The sequence below is a fragment of the Grus americana genome, chromosome 22 (genome assembly GCF_028858705.1).
Source record: "Grus americana isolate bGruAme1 chromosome 22, bGruAme1.mat, whole genome shotgun sequence".
NCBI classification, from domain to species: Eukaryota; Metazoa; Chordata; class Aves; order Gruiformes; family Gruidae; genus Grus; species Grus americana.
Genome location: NC_072873.1, coordinates 4,528,272 through 4,547,675, shown reverse-complemented (window position 1 = coordinate 4,547,675; position 19,404 = coordinate 4,528,272). Strand labels below are relative to the sequence as shown.

At 46.0% G+C, this 19,404-nt stretch overlaps 1 protein-coding gene across 2 annotated transcripts in view; it reads right to left on the bottom strand.

The window, feature by feature from the left end:
• Window positions 1-18,746, bottom strand: part of ASIC2 (acid sensing ion channel subunit 2) — a 510,703-nt gene extending 491,957 nt beyond the window's left edge. Inside the window, exon 1 of one of the 2 annotated variants that reach the window (XR_008573929.1) lies at window positions 18,030-18,745. Coding sequence is in view for 1 of the 2 variants with exons in the window: in XM_054801831.1 (XP_054657806.1) it covers window positions 18,030-18,593 (564 nt within the window). In the remaining variant the exon portion in view is untranslated. Of the gene's footprint in view, window positions 1-18,029 lie in introns of both variants that reach the window. The other variant, XM_054801831.1, reaches the window with a different exon arrangement.
• Window positions 18,747-19,404: the final 658 nt, after the last annotated feature.

The following is a 19,404-nucleotide window of genomic DNA, read 5'->3' as shown; positions in this document are numbered from 1 at the left end:
CTTCTGCAGTATATTCCAGTGCGTGCAGCAGCCCTGCAGGGAAGCCACGCTTTGTGATGAAAACACAGTGCATTTGCTCTCACTTATGTGTGGGATAATAGACCAGGTGCTCTGTTTCATGAGACAATAATCAGAGTTCCCAGGTGGATAAAATCAAGACCAACTAACTCATTTCAGCAGAGGGAGTGTATTATTGTCTTTTCAAATAAGGTTTCCACTTCTCTCTCTGTTGTATTACGAGTACTGGAAAGCTATTGGTCAGAATCAATCTAGCCGATGCTTTCCCCTCTTTTTCTCCCTTGTTGCTCAGAGATCCCATAGATCAGAGAGACCATGATATTATCTTTAAGCAACAGAGAAGGCAGACCATCTTTCTGATCTATTTTTGTACAGCGTCTAATACAACAGCATTCCAGAGGCTCACGTGCTATATCAATACAGATGATAAACAAACATCCCACCACATCTAGTGCCTTGATCTCAGTCAGACTGGCTCTTAGCAAAACCCCCAGGATGTTCTTACCACCCCTTGAAGGTGAAAACATTGAATAACATTCAGGGATGTCCCCAACTTCGCATTAACAAATTTGAGAGATTGTCAGGCAGGAGATTGTCTGCAGTTCAGGTGTCTTGCACTCGTGTTTTGGGTAGATGCTCGTAGCAAGCAACATGAACACCATCAGCCACAGAAGCCACTTCAGCCTCCACATGGGATCTTCCCACAGCACTGGACAGGGTTAACTACTCAAAGGACTTGCATTCTGATGGACTAAATATTAATATCTCCATGCAGACATAGACAGACTCTGAGTTAATCAAATTTCCAGATCTGACCAGCTATGGATTAAAATCTTCCCATGATAAATAAACACAGAATTCACACTACATGTCTCCAAGAACTGAGGGGAAAGAGCTTTCCAGGACATGACTGTGTTTTTCCAGGTCTCCTAGGCACCCCACCACTTCGCTGAACCCAGATGGGCTGTGCCTAACACCCACGATCCAGGTGTAAACCCAATCCATTCCTTCAGTAAAGGAAAATTTTGGTGTGCATCAAATTGGAGAGGTCTTTGAACGCAGCCTCCTGTTACTGGCAACCGTATCATATAATCCCATCCACAAGGGATGATCCTGTTTTAAACCCTGCTAGGCTTTTTATCCCCATTATTCCTACAGAGCAGTTACTTCAGGATTTCATTCCTTCAAGCATTAAAAAAAAACCCACCTTCTAACTTCCAGCATAAAGTTATCTATGACCAATTTATACCATTTTCTCCAAAGCCAGCATCATCATTTAGCTGAAATAGCTCCGTTTCCCTCTCAGCGCTTATCCCCTTGACGTATTTTCTACAGAGTAATCGCAGCCCTTCACACAGCCTTTGCACTGCTAGCTTAAACAAGCTAAATTCTCATAATCTTCCCTCCTAGAACAGGTGCCTCTTTTCCTTAATCCTCCTTGTGGTCTCTCTCTGTACCGGTTCCAGTTTAGGTTCAGCTGCTTTTGAACACGTGAGACTAATTGTTCACTCTGCACTAGCATTTACCACTGCTTTCTCCAATGGCAATAACATATCCTGATCTGTACAAGAAACAGCTTTGTAAAGATCCTTGGCAAGGTACACAAAGCAGCTACTTAATTAAAAAAAAAACTAGTCAGGTCCTCTGCCTTATCATTCTGGTAGTTTACGCATCTGCACAAAAATTCTCAGGTACGGACTACTCTGAGCCACTGCATGTATCAGCATGTGCAAAACAAATAGGCAAGGAAGGAGCACTAAGAAGGTCTTTGCTGAGTGATGTTTGAGATCTGTCATCTTCAAAATATTTTTTTTTCACGCTCTGCGATGGCGCAATCTTTCCCTATGTTGCGGAGTCCACAGCCCCTGCTGAAAGTTTATCCAACCCTCAGGGAGGATAAAGCTTTGCCAGGATCGATGAGGAGAAGAGCCACCAGTTGGCTTAGGGGCAGACGATGGTTTCATGAAGGCAGGCCTGGCAATACCAGCTGGCAATAGCAGCTCCCTGCTATCAGCTCCAAAATGCTGTCGTAGACGTAACTCTACAAACCAACAGAAACCTCCTCTCTGGAGCTGAGCCTGAGCCGCTCCACGTGGCTCATGCAGAAGAATTTGGTTTCTGAAGAGGAAACCTTTTACATTGCACTCTGAGGTCTTAAATATTATTGTTCCTCATTGAATGTGGGTTAAGGGAGAAAAATAGTGGTACTTTTCTTTTTGGCTCTTTTGCAGCTCTCATAAAGGAATATAAAAATAATAATGAGCCACTCTACCACTTTAAGCAGTCAGGCAATGATGAATGAGACCCACTAAAACACTTCTGTCTTTGCCAAGGGCACTCTGGATTATGCTTGAACCTGTTTTAACCTTAGCACTTAACCTCCTCTTCCACAAAGTTGCCATTGCATGGCAACAACCATGATGGAGCTCAAAATAACAAGGCAAAGGAATGGTTCCCTGAGAGGAAAGGAATATTTGCTTCACAGTTGGGGCTGGGTTTTTAAGAAGTGCAATTTATCTACTTGCTAAACCTCAGAATTTTAAAGAAACAGGAAGATAATTCTGTGTTACTAGTAAAGGAGGGAGGAAAGCTATGGAAGTATTTTTTATGACAGTCTGGCATGAAAAATATGGGGAAAGAATAGAGTTAAGCATTATTTCGAGCAATGGAGGCTCAGACAAATGTCCCTCACTCCCTTGAATTCAAATCCTTTCTTGGAGTCAAGATCACACAGACAGCAGAGCAGGCAGTTGACCTCAGGGTTGGAAGAATAACTTTATCACCTGTAACCATTAGACATGTTTCTGCTCGTGCTTTTCCATGGCCATCTGCGCTGCACAAAGTGACACAGTTTGTGGAGACCCCAAAATGAACTGGCATTGAAGAGCAGAGGAGCACAGGTTCCCAAAGGTGCATTCATGTGATGCTTGGGGACCCATTCCTGCATCCCTGGAGAATGTGGTAACTCAGGCAAAAGCTTGATGTTGATACTGCTATGCTCTGTCTTGCTTTTACTGTGTGGAGCAGAGGAACACGCATTTCTTCTTCATCCTTGGACTCAGATAAAAACCTGCACAGTCCTTTCACCAGGAAAAACTCTCCCCAGCTCACAGCCACCAGTGTGCTCTTCACACCCGGTACAAACTCATCCAAAGGCCCAAAAGGCACATCTGACAGCTCCCTGGTGACTGCACAAAATGAGCTGAACATGCCAGTACGGTCCCTAGGGAATATCCTCTGCTCCAGCCCTTTGCCTACCTGCAGCAGAGACAGCAGCCTCCCCGATCCTCACCAGCCCTGGCACTACTCCAAACAGCAAGCTCCCCCTTCCCCTCACCTTTCCTTCCTCTCCCAGTTTGCACTGGGTAGGTAGAAAAACCCAGCGTGGAGTTACTGGAAACTGTCTTTCAACTCAGGAGCAAGATGCAAAAACCTCCTCTGCGGGACTGCCCAGATGGCTATCTCAGGAACATGGGTTTCCCTGCAAGCAGCAAGCATCTTATGCACAAAACTGGGGTTTGGTGCATCACTGCTGTAACAAGTGATGAAAAATCATCACCTGCATCACTGAATCATCGCCATCCTTAACAATCCAGTGAGACAGGAGCCAACATCTTGACTGAAAAACATCATATTGATGGGGCCTGAGGGGGACCCCTGGTCGCACACCCAATAGCTGGAAAATGTCAAGCCTGGATGTGCCTGGACAGAAAACAGAGAAACTATTCCAAGTGGGACCACAAAACACTGCACGGAGATGGAGCTGCTTGGGCATACGGCTTAGAGGAGGGGCAGACCGAAGCAAAGAAGCTGCATGCTGGTTTCTGGTTTTATGGTGTTTAATGAAAATGTGTGTGTCTTTTTTGAAAGACAAGTTCAATTACAAGAACATACCTGACATACACTTATATCTCCTCCTGATAGGAAAAAGCACGGAAGGAATACGCAAGCTAAAAGGGCTAACAATGATAGTGTTAAAAATTCACTTACACCTCTTCCCCAACTTCCGAGATTACTTTGCAAATGGGGACTGTGTATGTAGCTACCTGATTTGTGACAAAACAAATGCACAACACATTTCCCTATCCCTGGTGACTAAATTGTCCTTGCTTGATCTCTAGAAATAGTTTGCCACGTGAATTTACCTGTGGTAGCTGCACTTTATTTTAACCCCCTGCAAGGGGTACCATTATAGATTGTTTTGAAACATGGGAGGAAAATATTCTGCAATTAATTGTACCAACAAACAGCCAACGGCACACGAAATGGAGGAGTAATCTTAGGCTTAGAAATACCCTTCCACATTTAACAGCATTCCAAAGTGGAAGGGAGGCAGACGTTTTACTTAGGGATGCTGTTTAGCCTGCGGGCGCTTGCAGACGCTATCTGGGGTTTGCAGAGCTGGGAATAGCTATGGACGCTCAGGTACACCGTGTACCTGACTTGCAAATATAGTAAGCAAGGCTATCAGAATGTTTTTTGAGTGAAGACATTCATAGAAAAATCTGTTTGGTTTTAATTCCTTCCAAACGCGAATGATGGATATTGTCTCCGCACAAAATCACAATCCACGTCATTATGTGAGGCAGGCTAAAACAAATCCTCTCCCTTATTTAATTTTTAATCAATTTCAAAAATAAATGTTTAATAATAAACATAAACCAGGAAGACAGTCCATGGGCCAAGGAGCTGACAATTTTATCGTGAATCTGAACAGAGGGATGCGAACGCTGTACTGACACGGTATTACGGAGGCTCAGAGCTGGGCGGACGGCTGTTCTCACCCACACCCCGAGGAGCACGATGCAAAGCTGCGGTCAGCTCGTGCATCCCAAGTCCTGCAGCACAGGTTCACAGCAGCACCATGAGCCCGCTCCTGCTGCCGGGAATTAGGCAGACTCAGAGCTAGTTGTTTGGAGGGGAAAAGCTGTTGCCCATGGAATTAAGCTGCGAGTAGATCCTGGTGAGACAAAGCAGCGTCACCCTATATGGATTTTGGGGTCTCCTCCTAGTCCTCCTCAATGTGGCCACACGTACATCTTCTTTGGTGATGAATATCATGGAGAGTGGTCCAGTCCCTGGGAGAAGGTGTGCAGGTCAGCTTCCACCCATGCCATCTGTCCTGTGCAAGCCATGGGGCAAGAATATCAGTGCCCCTGTTTTCAGCCCAAGGAAATTAGCTGCTGGCTCACTTCAGGTTGGAGATGGAGAGCTAACCACCATGGATGTAATGGGACTAAATGGATAACCTGGCTGTTGAAGGGAAATGGCAGTATTTCTGCTCACAGTCTCCTCTTCATGGGGACCAGCAGAGGGCACAGCAGGAGCAAGGCTGGAGGGCTCCATACAGGAGCTCTTTGCTTTTTCCCATCTCTTTTGGAGAGCCATGAGCCACAAGTGTAAAAGAAGTGACTCCAGGATGGTTGGAGACTGTTCAGAATGGCAGAGTCCAGCAAGAGAAGGTGTTAAAATGGTTTAAACTTGTACTTTTCCCACCCTTTCCCAAGCTCAGGAGGGAAGAATCAGATTCACACCATTTGTCTGGGCCTTAGCTTAAAAATAAAAGTATGTCTCCAGTCTCCCAGTCCCTCTTCCACATTCCCACTTTCTTTTTGAGAGATGGGGTGTGGGCATTTACTGCATAAACCACCTAGCACCATGTGGCTCTGGTCGTCCCCAAATCCTCTCTGTCTGTGTAGCCCATATTGTATATACAGCACCGTATCCCAAAGCCATGCCTCAATAACAAACCAGCATAAACGTCTCTGAATTTCTGGACACCATGGTGGTTAAAAAATCAGGATGCAGCACCTATGCTCCCAGCAGGAACTGCAGTGACAGCCCAGCAGGTTGATTCATGTGCATATAAGTAGACACACACACGTGCATGTTCAATTACCCACACATTCAGCAGTAGAGAACCTCTTCAGCAAATGCAAGGGGGAAAATGAAAGCTTTACGTAACCTTTGAAAAAGCAAATCCACTATAAAACAAGTTGTTCTTGAAACAGAAGAATTAATGAAGCTTGTTTCCTAAGAATGAGGATATTTTGTCTTCTTTTGTCCCAAATCCCTTAGGATTCCCACCAGGCAAAAGCAGAATAAGCCAGGAGCAGCTAACATCCACATCCATGTGCCTACCTCCACACGCAGACAGAGCTACCTCTGGGTTGTTTCTCCATGTCCCATGGGTAGTACAGCCCTATGCATGCTGATTTTTTCTTCGTCGTGCTGTCTGTACTGTAAGAAAAGTGTAAGCTGTCTTGTTATTGCCAGGCTGCTTTTGGAGAAAGTGGGGCACATATGCTTGTTGGACAGCTGGTCGCTGTCAGACAAAATGTATAATACCATCGTTGACCCTGTTCGTCCTCGGTGGAGTCAAGTTTGGGTCTCTCCCAGCTGCCAGTTTTCATGAAACTTGTAGAAACCAAATGTCTTTGAGACTTCTCCTGCTCTTTCAAATGGAGGCAAAATTTCTGAAACCTTCTGTTATCAGGAAATAAGGCTAAAACTGAACCATCTCCAGAAAGCCCAGAGGATGGTCTATCAGAAAGCATCTTGCTCTGAAATCTGCCTTTGAAATAGAGGACTCGTTTGAATGCGGTGTATGAAATCCCCCTATTCAGGGAAAGCCATATATGAATATATAACTGAGGGTTCACCCTTACTAACATCAGATAATACCAGGTTTTGCCTCAAAACCCATGTAAAATAGAGCCTGGGGTGCACCTGCCCTACAAGTGCAAGATGTAGAGATTGCACGTGGTGGCAAGTTCCCCAGCTCCAGGTGATTTTTTTTCCATTACTTAATTCAGAACTAGCTGAAAATCAGAACATCCATTTAATGAGACATCCTAGGGTTTCAAGATTTTATTTTGCTCTGAGATTTTTTTTTAATTAATTTCATGGAAAATAGAAATGCTTTAAGACAAAAAGCTTTCATTTTTCTCATGGGAAATCTCATCCCAGTCAGTGTAACTTGAGCAAAGCAATTTTTTGCATTCAGAAAGCATTTTCTGATGGAAAGTTTTCAACGGAAATGTTCAGACCAATTCCAGGCTCATCAATCTGTTTCAAAAACCCGTACTTGTTTCTGATCTGGATTTGTTTTTCTTTGAGCTAACCTCAGGGCTCTGCTTCCTTGTGCCATAAACACAGTTTTCTCCCATTTCTGTCTCACCTTCCCTCTTCCCCTGTTGCTCTCCCCTCATCCCTTTTCCTGCCTCATTGAACTGCCGCTTCACACCCCGCACAGCCAAGATACGCAACACAGATTGAGAACAAGGAGCTGGGAGCAACGGCTCAACCTGACACAACGTGCCACCAGAAGCAGAGATGCAGCACAAGTTTCTGAACACTAACGTACCCAGCAGAGAAACCCTTGCACATTTTTCTAGTATCAGGCATGAAGACCATAGAAAAATCCTTTCCCTCTTGATGTACTTTTGCCTGGAGAGATGCAGATGTACAGGGGCATCATCATAAGAATGACCTCTAAGGGTCTTTTTTTACTGCCAAGAGATACTGAGAAGAAAATTATTTTTCCAGGGATGGATGCAATTGTGGGGGCTAACAACATGATCTCACTTTCATTAATGTCTTTAGGAGGCAAACTCCACTGGGGTTCAATAGAAATAGGATTGGTTTGTCAGCCTGGAACTTACTTTTTCCCACAGCTCATGCTTAACATCGGTCTATAGCCCTGCATCTTCACACTCATAGCATCCCTCCTCTGTCATTTGTGTCCCTGTAATTGCATGCACCCTACAAGGAACTCGTTGCAGTTGGTGTAGAGCAGCAAACAGCACTCATGTTAATTCAACTGCAATCCGCTGTCATTGCCTTGACAGAAACAAATTCATTTGTTATTCATGTGGATGTCACATGTATTTCAGGAGATGCTCCATCATAATTTAGCATTAGTTAATGGCCACTTAGAGTGTTCCTGGAGCATCTGTTGAAGGGATGGTGGCTGTGGGATTCATCACCAGGGTGGAGTACACAAAATGCAGTTCAATCAACAAGTACAAAACTTAATATCTGGCACAGCAACTCCTTCTCTTAATGAGGGCATGATATCCACACTCTGTCTGGTCATGCTGCTCATGAAAACTGTTTCATTTTTTACATAAAGATTGGTTTGGATGGGAATATTGCTGGAGAATCTACCACAGCAGCAGTTTTCAGAACACCTTTTGGGAAAACACTTTTTTTCTTTTCCTGAAAAGTGCCCAAACATTAACTGCTTCAAAGAAAAAAATTAATACATCAGAACCTGTGTGACTGCTGTAACCAGCCATCATCTCCCTAGCAAAAGAGGAGACACCATGTTACGTTCTGGGAGATATAATCCAACCAGTGTGTCCAGAGAAAAATGGGAGTATGATGAACTGAAGCTGCAGTTCGCAGCAGACTTCACAGTACCATTTCTGGTTCATATTTTCAGTAAAAAACCAAGAAACTTGGAGACAAAAATCCTGTTCTAACCCAAGCCCCCCCCCCCCCCCCAAATAAATCATCACTTTCCAGATGGCTTAGAGTCCCTCCCATCTCCCAAAACGTAATGCTATCACACATTGGAGGTCAAGCTGAAGCATCTCTGATATCCTTGTTCAGCTCTCACAGGTTTCTCCATCACTGGAAAACTGCTGACGAGTTAACAGCGCTACTGACGCTGCCGTTTCGTGCACGGTAGGCAAAGATGGATCACACATGCTGCTCTTCCAAAGCATAGCAGGTGGCACTGGAAGAAACACAGAGGCTCTAATGGATATCTCTATATACACCATCCATTTTAGTGTCAGGGAGCAGCGGAGTGTGGTGTTGAAAATTTAGCTAATTAAGGGTTAAGCTTACATTAATTCCTCCCACTGGTCATTAACTCTCTGCTGCAATTGATTTAGTCCTTTATTGTCCCGCCTGTGGCATACTGCACTGATGTTTTCTTGCCTGCCATTGAGTGGTCCACATGACAATCATACTCTCTGCTGTACCAGGGCTTCAGCTCACCATTTTCTACTTGAACTGGGGGAAGTCAGTCACCCATCACGGTGGCAGAGATTTGAGGCCTTAAATTGTCCTGCTCACAGTACATGCAATTAAGTCACCAGAGAACATTTGTTTGGGTTTATTTATCCTCTTCTCCTGGCGTAAGATTAATTTCCCTCAAACCTTCAGGTGAACAAACAGTTTGAATCACTGTTAGGGGATTCAGCTCCATAAAGTGAAGTCCTTGCAGGACTGTCCTCCACTGCATGAGCGTGGGATTTCAGAAAGCTTGGAAAGAACAAGGACGAAACATGAAACAGAAAAATGCCTAAATGGGTTATTTTTACTTTCTTCCTCCAATAATGTAAAAGCCTTTAAAAGGGCAAACACATTTTTAATTCTTTTAATTCCAAGCCCATCTTTATATTACATTCATTTATATATCACTCTTCAACAATGTTGAGACAACATCATGAAGATTCAGATTTTTAAAGCAGTTAAAATTCATCCCACTAAAATTTTTGGCCCTCAACCTGTTGTTGGTTTGTTTGGGTTTTTTTTTTTTTCAGATATGGAAGGAGGACAGACTCAGAACTATTGGTTTCCCTAAGGAGAAACTCCATTTCCCAACAAACTCCCACTGGAAGTGAAATCTGAGCAACCTTTGGACTGACTGAAAGGGAAGTCCAAAGGCTTGGCGTAAAGCTCCCATCACTTGGGCAGAGCCTGGAATCACCTTCTCGTGCAACCTCAAACTGATCTGAAGAAACATCTGGTGAGTAGATTGAATCTGGATCAGTCTTGCTCACTTCTGATTTTCTCTTCAAATTGCAGTCTCTGAGGAAATCACATCGCTGACAGGAGCAGACAACTGAGCAACTTCTATTGCATGCGAAGAAGTACTGATGGCCCAGGTTCCCCTGCGATGGGCTCCTCTCTGGAAGTCTAACCAAGTGCAGATTAAACCTCCTTTCATCTACCAAACCCTGAGCAAATAATATGTGCATTTTCCATTACCGTTCAGTTCCTCACTTCACGCCTCCTGACTTAACACACAGGCTAAATCCTTTCTTCAGCAGCAACAACAACAACAAATGATCAAAACAATTCAGCTTTTCTTCAAATAATGGAATGTGCTTCAGTTGTAAATATTCATGGCTGGATGGAAATTGTTTCTTGATAGGCCCTGAGCATACTGATGTCAATCTGTTTAAATTACTCACAGTCTCTTTTACCTCCAAGGGGCAATTTTGTTTTTCTGGTGCTGGTCTCATAGATTAATCTGTGGCAGATGGGACTCGGATATGTCCACCTCATCTAGCTCATTTTCCATCTTAGCTTGTTGAGTTTGTGATCCCTAGGAGGTTTCCTCACAGCTACTTGCAGGTCTGGAAATCCTCACAAGCTTTTAGAAGACCATTCAGGTTTTGCTCATCCCTCAATAAAGGGAATACATTTAAGGTTTTTTTTTTCTTAATCTCTCAGCAGATTCAGGTGGCAAAAGAGCTGCTGACTTTTGCAACCTGCAAATACAGCCGCAGTTCATCTTTTCCTCCCTTTGGCACAGGGACAGTACGGCTTACTCCAGCGTTCTTCCCCCCACCCAACTCTCTCATAGTTGTGCTCACCTTGTAGGCAAGAAAGTTTTTCCAAAGAGCTCTTCCTATGGAAACCTACATGAAGGGTCACATCAGCCCAGTAGGCAAAATACTTTCTGTATCTTTTGAATGCTACATGCAGTTGGTATAGCTGCGGCAGCAACACATCCATCCAGCACCTTGCTTGGGCCCACCTTATCACAGTATCCGAGCGATATATTGCCTTTTATTGCCCACACCCTGACCATGCGCTCCCCCTGACAGCCAATTAATGTGAAATTCTGCTGCACCAGCCACGCTGAGTCTGGCTGGCACTCCAGGTATAAATTCCTTTAACAAATGCTTTAGTGAAGGCGTAGGAGGTACTCGCAGACGCCAGGCTCTGCCAGAGGAGATGGAGATGCCTCAGATGACCTCGCTGTCCCTGCTGCTGTGCAGCCGGCTGCGGTCCTCAGGAGCTGTGAGGCACATTTTCTCAGTCAAGAGGAGCTGAATGATGGATTTGAGGGTTGGTTTTTTTTTTTTTTTCAGGGAATCTCCACTGTCTGTTCTAAAGCAAACAGGGATGGTTCCAGGAGATGGAAAAGGCCAGGGGCTTGCTCAGAGAAACTGTGATGGGTTCATTATGGAATCAGAGCTGTGAATGCCTCTGATGCTCAGTGCAGAGAGTTGTCAACAACTGTGCATTTTAGGCCAATATTTTTCCTTAGGTCCATAATGTGAACTCAAACTTCTACGCAAGGCTCACAGAGGGGAAGGTAGCCATCTTCCAAAATTGGCTGTCATTTTTCATGCTCGCGTTGAAGACTGAGAGTGAATTGAACATGAAAAAAATGAGACTCCCAAAAAACAGCAAAAGGGGATAAGACCCAGCAGGTATGCACCTGTTTTTGGTTATAGAATCATAAAATAATTCCGGTTGGAAGGGACCTCAAGGGGCCACCCAGGCCAACACTGAAGTCAGACCTGTTTTCTCCTTTAATCAAGTGTGAACTCCTCTGGTTTCCCTTTATGACTGCTGGTTTCGCTTTGTGCCCATTTCCTTCCATGGGGATCATGGACACTGAACTGCAGTGGTCAGGACCTTGCAAGGAGTGTTTAGAGTAAACCCACAGAGTGGTTTACAGCTGTCACATCATGTTTTTTCATGTGGCATCACTGCACTTGGTCAGATAAGCACAAAGATTCTGCAAGAGGGAACATCTGGGAGGTTATTTATTATTTGTCAGGAAGTCTCCAAGGGGCACTTGCCTGAGGTGTATGGAAGAAGGTCAGGACAAGCTCTGTTGTTCCAATTTACCTCTTCAGATGGAAACCATGCTGGGTTTTTTATACGTTCTTTGTCTTTCCTGGTCTTCACTTACAGTTTTGGGCATGACTAAATTTAAAGTCTGGTTCATGTTGAAAGAGCACAAGTACATTTGCATGCTTCCCATGATCTCACCCTTCATCCACTGCAGACAGCGCGCTGTACCCAGGAGACCTTTATCCAAGACCAGTTGTCAGGGAGACCCTGTGAGATGAAATGTGTTAGTCGCAGAGAGCCACAGGCTAAGGAAGCACCAGGACATGGTGGCTGAAAGACATTTGTCATCCTTGTTCTCTGTCTTTTATAACCTCGCCTCTCCACAGCCTTCCAGTACTTTAGTTCTCAGTCTGTCTCTGGGAGAAAGGCTATTTCCCCCGGTTTTGCAGGTAAGAGAGCTGAGGTGCAAGAAGCCAGACTCAGAGGTATTTCCAAAGGAAAGAAAAGCCTCATGCAATTGCCGGGAATATTTTGATAAAGCCTTGCAGCCCTCAAAAATCTCCTCTGTCCTTCCAACTCTAATGACATCCTTCTTGCTCAGCATTTCTTCCTCATCTCAAGGGCAGCATTTGCATTTTGCTTCAGCTCCAGATGCTGTTTTGAGTGCAAATCCCTCGGCAGGTGTGGTATGGATCAGGGGACAGAGGAGCTCTTACTTGGCCTCCTGATGAATAATTGTGGTGAATGGGAATCACTTAGAAGACAAGAGTGGTTCTTGCTCTCCCTCAAACGAAGCGGCCAGGTGCACGGCGTAAGCCAAGGCCACGGGGAAAGAAAGGCTGAGCCCACATCTGGCTCTTATGCACAGAAGTGCTTTGTCTTTCCTCCTCCAGGGCCCTCCCTGTGCCTCTTCTCTCTTTGCACTCACAACCCTCTGATCTCCAGCTGTCTCTGATACTTTGGCTGTGCTCATTTCCGAGGTAACTCAAATCTTCAGATTATTTCCCAAACCCCTAGTGAGGAAGGGGAGTGTGCCTGGCCAAGAAACAGCTCAAACCAGAACAAACCACAGACCTCTTAAAAGAAAATTAAGGAAGAGTTTATCATTGTGCTGCTCAGGTCTTGAGTCAAACCAATATCTCAAACATGGATCACCCACGTCCCAGGTAAATGACTTACAGCCACACTTCTGAATTTTCTGTTCTATGACAGTTGTTTCATCCAGTGTGAATACTTTCAGTATTAAAGCATTTAAAATTTGGTTTGCCATGAAAAGACCCCACTGAGGTTCTACAGCCTTCTCTTCATTAGATTTTACCTCCAGTAACCATTCAAGACCCAGGAAGCTTTTTTAATGAACAAACGCTCATCACAACTGGCATCCTCCCATGCAACTTTCTAGTGAATTTTAAAGCATTATCCTACATTCTGTAATAAATAAAGAAAATACAAACCCCATCAGCTCCATGGGGAAGCACTACCACACTCATTTCACAGCTAAATCCTTAAGAGACAAAAAAACTTAGTCCAGGCAAACGCTGGGTAGAATGAGGGTCTGCATATCTCAAGGGCACGGTTTGCATGTCAGCCAGATACGTGACCCAGGAGCAATCCACCTCATTTTAGACACTCAACTGAGACACCTACAACAGCAACACGATAACCCTGCGCTCCCTCCTGTGCCTATGCCCATGCACTGAAATTCAATAGCGTGTGAAAACTCAAGATGTTACAATGCAGACTGGGAAGGCTGCACAAAGATTTGGTCTCCTAGTGAAAGATTTATTTGTGTAAAAGATATCACAGAATTGCAGAGCTCATTATGGCATCTCAGATTCTGGAGCAAACTTTGGAAAAAGTCATGATTTTCCAGAAAAAAATGTTAAATAGAAAGAAAAATGATAAATATGAGGAAGTAATGTTTTTTCCAAATCAAGCAGCCACCACCCTGACATTCTTTTCTTGAGGAAAGTGAAAGTTGTATAATAGGAGATGAGAATGGACTAATCAGTCTAAAAAGCAAAAGCTATTTACTAAATAGTGGCCTCATGGGCGCAGTAGAAAGAATGGAAGAAAAAAATATGTATGGAGAAAGACAGATAGATTGACAGAAACTTGTGTCTCAAAATAGAAATATTCACATGAGATGCTCTCCATTATGCGGGCACTGTCTGTCAGTAAGAATGTGTATTGAAAATAAATGAGTTATATCCTTCGATTGCCATGGCCACTGAAAATAAATAGACATCCAGCAACGAAGGCATAGCAGGCACAAGCTAAGTTACTGCGTTACCTCTGAAAAGAATTGGATGTGCGAGGAAGCACACACTACACATTCCATTTAGCAAATGACCCAACTGAAAAACATGCTCAGGCACCGGAACGCACACCCACTGCCATCGTCTGAGTATGTCTAGCAGGGCTTGGCTGCTGGGGCTGATTGTCTCAGCAAGGTGAGACTGAGATAGCCCGTTCCCCCTGCTGCTGCTCATATCCTTGGTATCTACACCCAGGTCATCCCGTCAGTCATTCTGCCTTTGCCCCGTGGGCTGAAAGGGGTTTTCACAGACTTTTCTTCCCTGCTGCCGCATGGATTTGCCGTGCCACACACAAAAATCTCCTGCAAGGCTCCCCTGCCATTGCTCGGTTCATCTCATACTGGAACAGCAAATGACCACATGCCACAACAACAGGTCCAGGAAAGAGGCTTTGCTCCAGCACTCCCACAGAGATACCCAGAAAATCACAGCAGTCTGTCTAGGGCTGACGGAGCCACAGCTTTACCACACTCAGCAGCAGTAGGATGGGAAGACCTTAATGTCATGTCGAGCAGCATGAGCACAGCTCCTCCAGAAAAATGCCATCTGCGAGGTCATTTTCAACAGAGACCTCCTGGGAGGAGCGATGCACAAAAAAAAGGAGGGGATTTCCTCAGCTGCTGCTGTTATCAGGCTTCCCTCCTCCAAATATTCCAAGGGAATGGGTTTGCTAATGTGTATTCTGCCCAATTTTCTGTTCTTCATTGCTTTGCCTACAGCAGAGGTCTGCATTATCTTATGTGCTGCTCAGTGCATTGCAACGCTGGCTCAGGAATCAGCACATATTCTGCTAAGACCTTGCTGTTCCCTTTGGATGTATCTCTTCAGAAAAGCTTAGGGGACTCACTCCTCTGAGCAGACCATAATATGGGGAACTGTTGTCTGAGAGGCATTAGACATTATCCTGGGGAGAAGGAACAGAGAGTGTAAGGAAAGCACAGCTCAAATCCTGTTAATAAAGCAGTGACGGAGAATTGAAACAGGGAACTGCAGGAGGAAGGAGGGTTAAGTCACGTTTTCAAAGTGCTAAGGCACTGCCATTCCAGCTCCTGCTTTCCCGTGTGGCAAAAGCAGGGCGTGCTGTTTTCAGGGGACACACTGCACACAACACGCACCCCGCCGTGCATCAAAAGGGATGGCTGAGCAGCTGGCAATTCTGCACTAACTTCTTCAGCAGTACCTGATTGCAGAGTTAACTGCTTTGATGCCGCCTCCTGCTGCAAAACTCCTGCCTCTTCTGCTCCCAGATGCCTGAATTCAGGGAGTATAGAAAAAGAGCCGGAGTTCTTCGCCATGATGACGTATTACAAAACTGCTCTGGGATTTACACCCTCTGCTTCCTGACAGGAAATAGATCAGGCTACAGGCATGATGCTTCTCCTCTTTTTCCAACTGGTAATGCAGCAGAATGGATGGGCTGTCACAGAGCCTATATGCAGTTGCAACAGGTCGTTGGTGATTAAATGTAAAATTCATCCAGGACAGGAGGTTCTGATTCAGCCCAGAGGCAGTTCAAAGACCTTTACAGTCTTTCCCTGTGGAAAGACCTACTCAGCTTTCAAGCAGACACTTTTTGCTGCTTTTTATCTCTGAGAGGTAAAGCCTGGAAGGAAATCAGTGTTGTCGAGTCCCTTTTGAGTACTGCTCCCTGGATTTCCATAACCTGAGGGACTACCTGGAGTCAGTGAGAGTGAAACACGTGCCTCTGTTAGAAAGGCACAAAGGCAATGTGGGGAAGATGTTTTCTTCTGGATCATCTAGGAGCTGCTTTGCAGAATAGACTGAAGTAATTTCACTGCCCTGTTTCTGAATCTCTACAGTACTCTGACAAGGACAAGCACTGTCAGTCCGTAATATCCTATCTGTTTCCAGCTGGCCCTAACCCTTTTTAGCAGAGCAAGGGTTTATTCAGCAGACAGGGAATGTTTAGTCTTTCTGGAAACTACTGTATTCCCCATGGAAAAAAAAAAAAAAAAAAAAAAAAAAGAATCATTGTTTCAGAAGCAGCTACCTTGAAAAACTAAATGGCCGGGGAGATGACACCCCACCGTGTGCCAGGGACGCTGTCAAGAGCTCCCCTCTTATCTGAGAACAGGACCTGTTTTTTTAAGTCCTGCAGATGTTTTGAATGTGCTGTTTGCTTGCTGGCTTTGAGGCTTTTGCTTTTGGCTGGTGCTTATTGCATTATTGGGAAGACCACGGGCAGAATAGCTCCCTCTCCCCACACCCTTGCTATGGTTAGGGGAGGACTGTCCATCCTGTTGGGATCTGTCCTCACTCCCCAACTCTTCTGTTCCCTGGACTTTTGCATTTGTTTCTCCTTTCTATCCCATTCTCCAGACTTAGTCACACAGGGCTTTTCCTTAGGAAGCTCTTCTCCTAGTGACTTTCTTGATACCTTCCTACGACTCACACAGCCCAACGTCTCCCCAAGGAGCAGGAGCAGAGGAGCAGTTTGCCTGCATATCCAGTTTGAAATGGGCAAGGCATCAGGGTTATGCACAGGCAATAACTGAGGCATAAAATTATACGTTCCTGCTCAGACGTTTAAAGAGAGCACAGTCCAGGTGATGGCAATGACTTTGTAGCATGAGTCAGTTGGACTCATTTGCTGGGAGATCCAAAAGCAGCAGAGACACAAAATATTCCCTTTTCCTAAAAACAGACAAAAATCCTGCTGACAAACCAGACCACCATGAAACCTGTTATGGCACCTGCCTGTCTGCAGGACAGTGAGTAGCGAGCAGAACAAGCAGCATCGCTCCCGCAGAAACAACCATCTGAAAGCTGTAGCGTTACTCACTCCAGGATTACCAACCCCCTCAACCAGCTGAATCGGTGCGAAGGGACTGGCCAGCATGGCCTGAGAGCAAAGTACGATTTAGCCCAGTCTCCAGCCCGCATACCCACATCTCTGCCAGGACAGGACTCAAAGCACCAGCCCAGGGGGGACCAGACCCCTCTGCAGCCCCTTGCCCAGCTCAGCACCCTATCCTGCCCCAGCCACATGCTGGGGGCATCACTTCTTCCAGGCAACCTACTTCTTATTTTTATTTTAAGCTGATACTTTTTGCCAGCCAAACTACCCAGGACAGCCTACACTGCCATCAGGGTGTCATCCACAAGCTGTAAACTGAACAGTGTCTCCTTCCTTCAGGATCCTCAGGCTACCCAGCTCGCTCCACCACCCCACCAGCCTGAGAGCAGACTGGGCTCAGAGCAGAGCCGGATTTCTTTTCCTCTCCTTTTTTTCCCCACCCTTCTCTCTAACACAGCACCAGGAAGGGACCCAGCTGCTGCCCACACTGCACAGCAAACTAGGATTTATGAGCCATGACCACTAGGTACAAGCAGAAAAATTTCCCCTTCCAAGATTTCAGCAAAGCTACAAACACCTGGGGAAATACAACTAGCTAATGGACATCACTCAGACCATCCCCTAACGCCTGCCTTTCTTGCTGGCCTCTTTCCAGCACCCTCTACTTTCTTCAGCTGGCTAACATTCACTGGCCATCGCAAGAGACCCCTCTAATGCTCAGCAGAAGCCATCTGATGCCCTGCTCTGTCATCAAGCAGCTGCCTGGGAGCCATGGGCCTTCTGCAGGATGGAGGCTGGACCTCCTGCAAACCCCTTGCAGGGCTGTGCCACCTAACGCCCCGTCAGGACTCCAGCAAACAAACTTCAACTCAACAGGCTGCCTCCTCCTCCTCTGCCATGCCAGAGCCCGGCAGTGACCATTCACTCATCGCACTGTGCCCACACAGGTTGGCCAGTGACCTCCAGTGCTGTCCTGGTCCTGCAACACCACCACCATCCGCACACCCAGAGAAGAGAAAAGCAGAGTGTCTGCTCATACTCACAGTTTTGAAGTCCTCATGGTTGCACTCTTGGCCTTTGAATTTGCAGTACAGCATCATATCCTTCAGGTCATGGCCAACCCGCGCCAGGAACTCCTGCATGTTGAAAACTTTTGGTTTATACTGCTTAAAGTTGGCCTTTTCTTGGAGGATGGCTAAAACGGCTGGGTCAGCCAGGTGAGGGTTGGGGATCTGCAGGTTGACGTCAAGCAGAGCCAGGAGCTCCCCAGCATGGTACAGGTCATTGGTGGTGAGCCGGGAAAAGCGAAACTCGTTGAGGTTACAGATGGTGACAGCAGGGAAGACCAGGCTGTTTGCCACGACCTCGTCCACTTTGGTCACGTGCTGGTAGGAGAAGTAGAAAGCCACCCGGTCTGAGCTCTCAACCAGGAGGAGACCCAGCGAGCCCACAAAGGCCAAGGTCCAGAGCAGGCGGCGGATGGTCACTGGCCCGTAGACGAAGACGTGGCGGATCCCGTGGAGCGTGGAGGTGTTGGCAAAAATCTGGATGCTGGAAGGCTGCAGGCTGCCCATGCTACCCTCGCTGGTGCTGTCCTTCAGATCCATGAGGGATAGTTAGCTAAATCCTGGCACTGCGTTTCGGGTCAGTCTGTAGCTGGAACTGGGATCCGGATCTCTCCCCTCCCCTCTCGAAAGTAATTAAACCCTTTTAGAGGCGGGAGAGAGAAGGAGAGTCTCAGGCCAGCTGCTGCGAGTTTATCCCACAAGCTCAGCAGTAGCTTCGTAGGGGTAAATATTTATATAAAATCCATTCAAACTCTCGCTCTTGATTTCCTCGGTGCGATAAGAAGGGCTGGTTTTATTTAGGGAGACACCAAGGTGATGTGGAAGAGATGTGGGTGGGCAGCGAAAGCTGAGCCAATGGAAATAAAGTCCTCCCCCTACACACACACACATGCACACACACACGCGCTGAAGGGAGATGAGATTAAGCGAGAGAGCAAGCTTAAAACAAGTCGAGGCAGCTCGCAGCCTGTTAACTAGTGCGTAAAGCCCAAGGATGCCGCTTCCCAGAGCTGATGTCTTGCAGAGCAGTGGGGCTTTCAGACCGATCGGGAGATGCTCCCCGGATTCAGGCATCTCTCTTCCTCCCCACCCCTCCATTTTGGGCAGGGCTCCAAGAGATACCACCCCAAAAACCCACCCTGTGCTGCCAGTGTTATTTCTAAGGGCTTCTCTCAGGGAAAGGTGGGCAGCTAATTCAGCAGGAGAAGTATGAGGGGGAAAGGGGGAGGGAAAGGGAAAGGCTGAAAAAAAAAAGGGGGGGGGGAATTGCTGCTCAGCTCCATGCACACACACACGCACACGCACACTAAGCAGGGGAGAAAGCAATAGCATGAAGCCTCTCCTCTGTCAT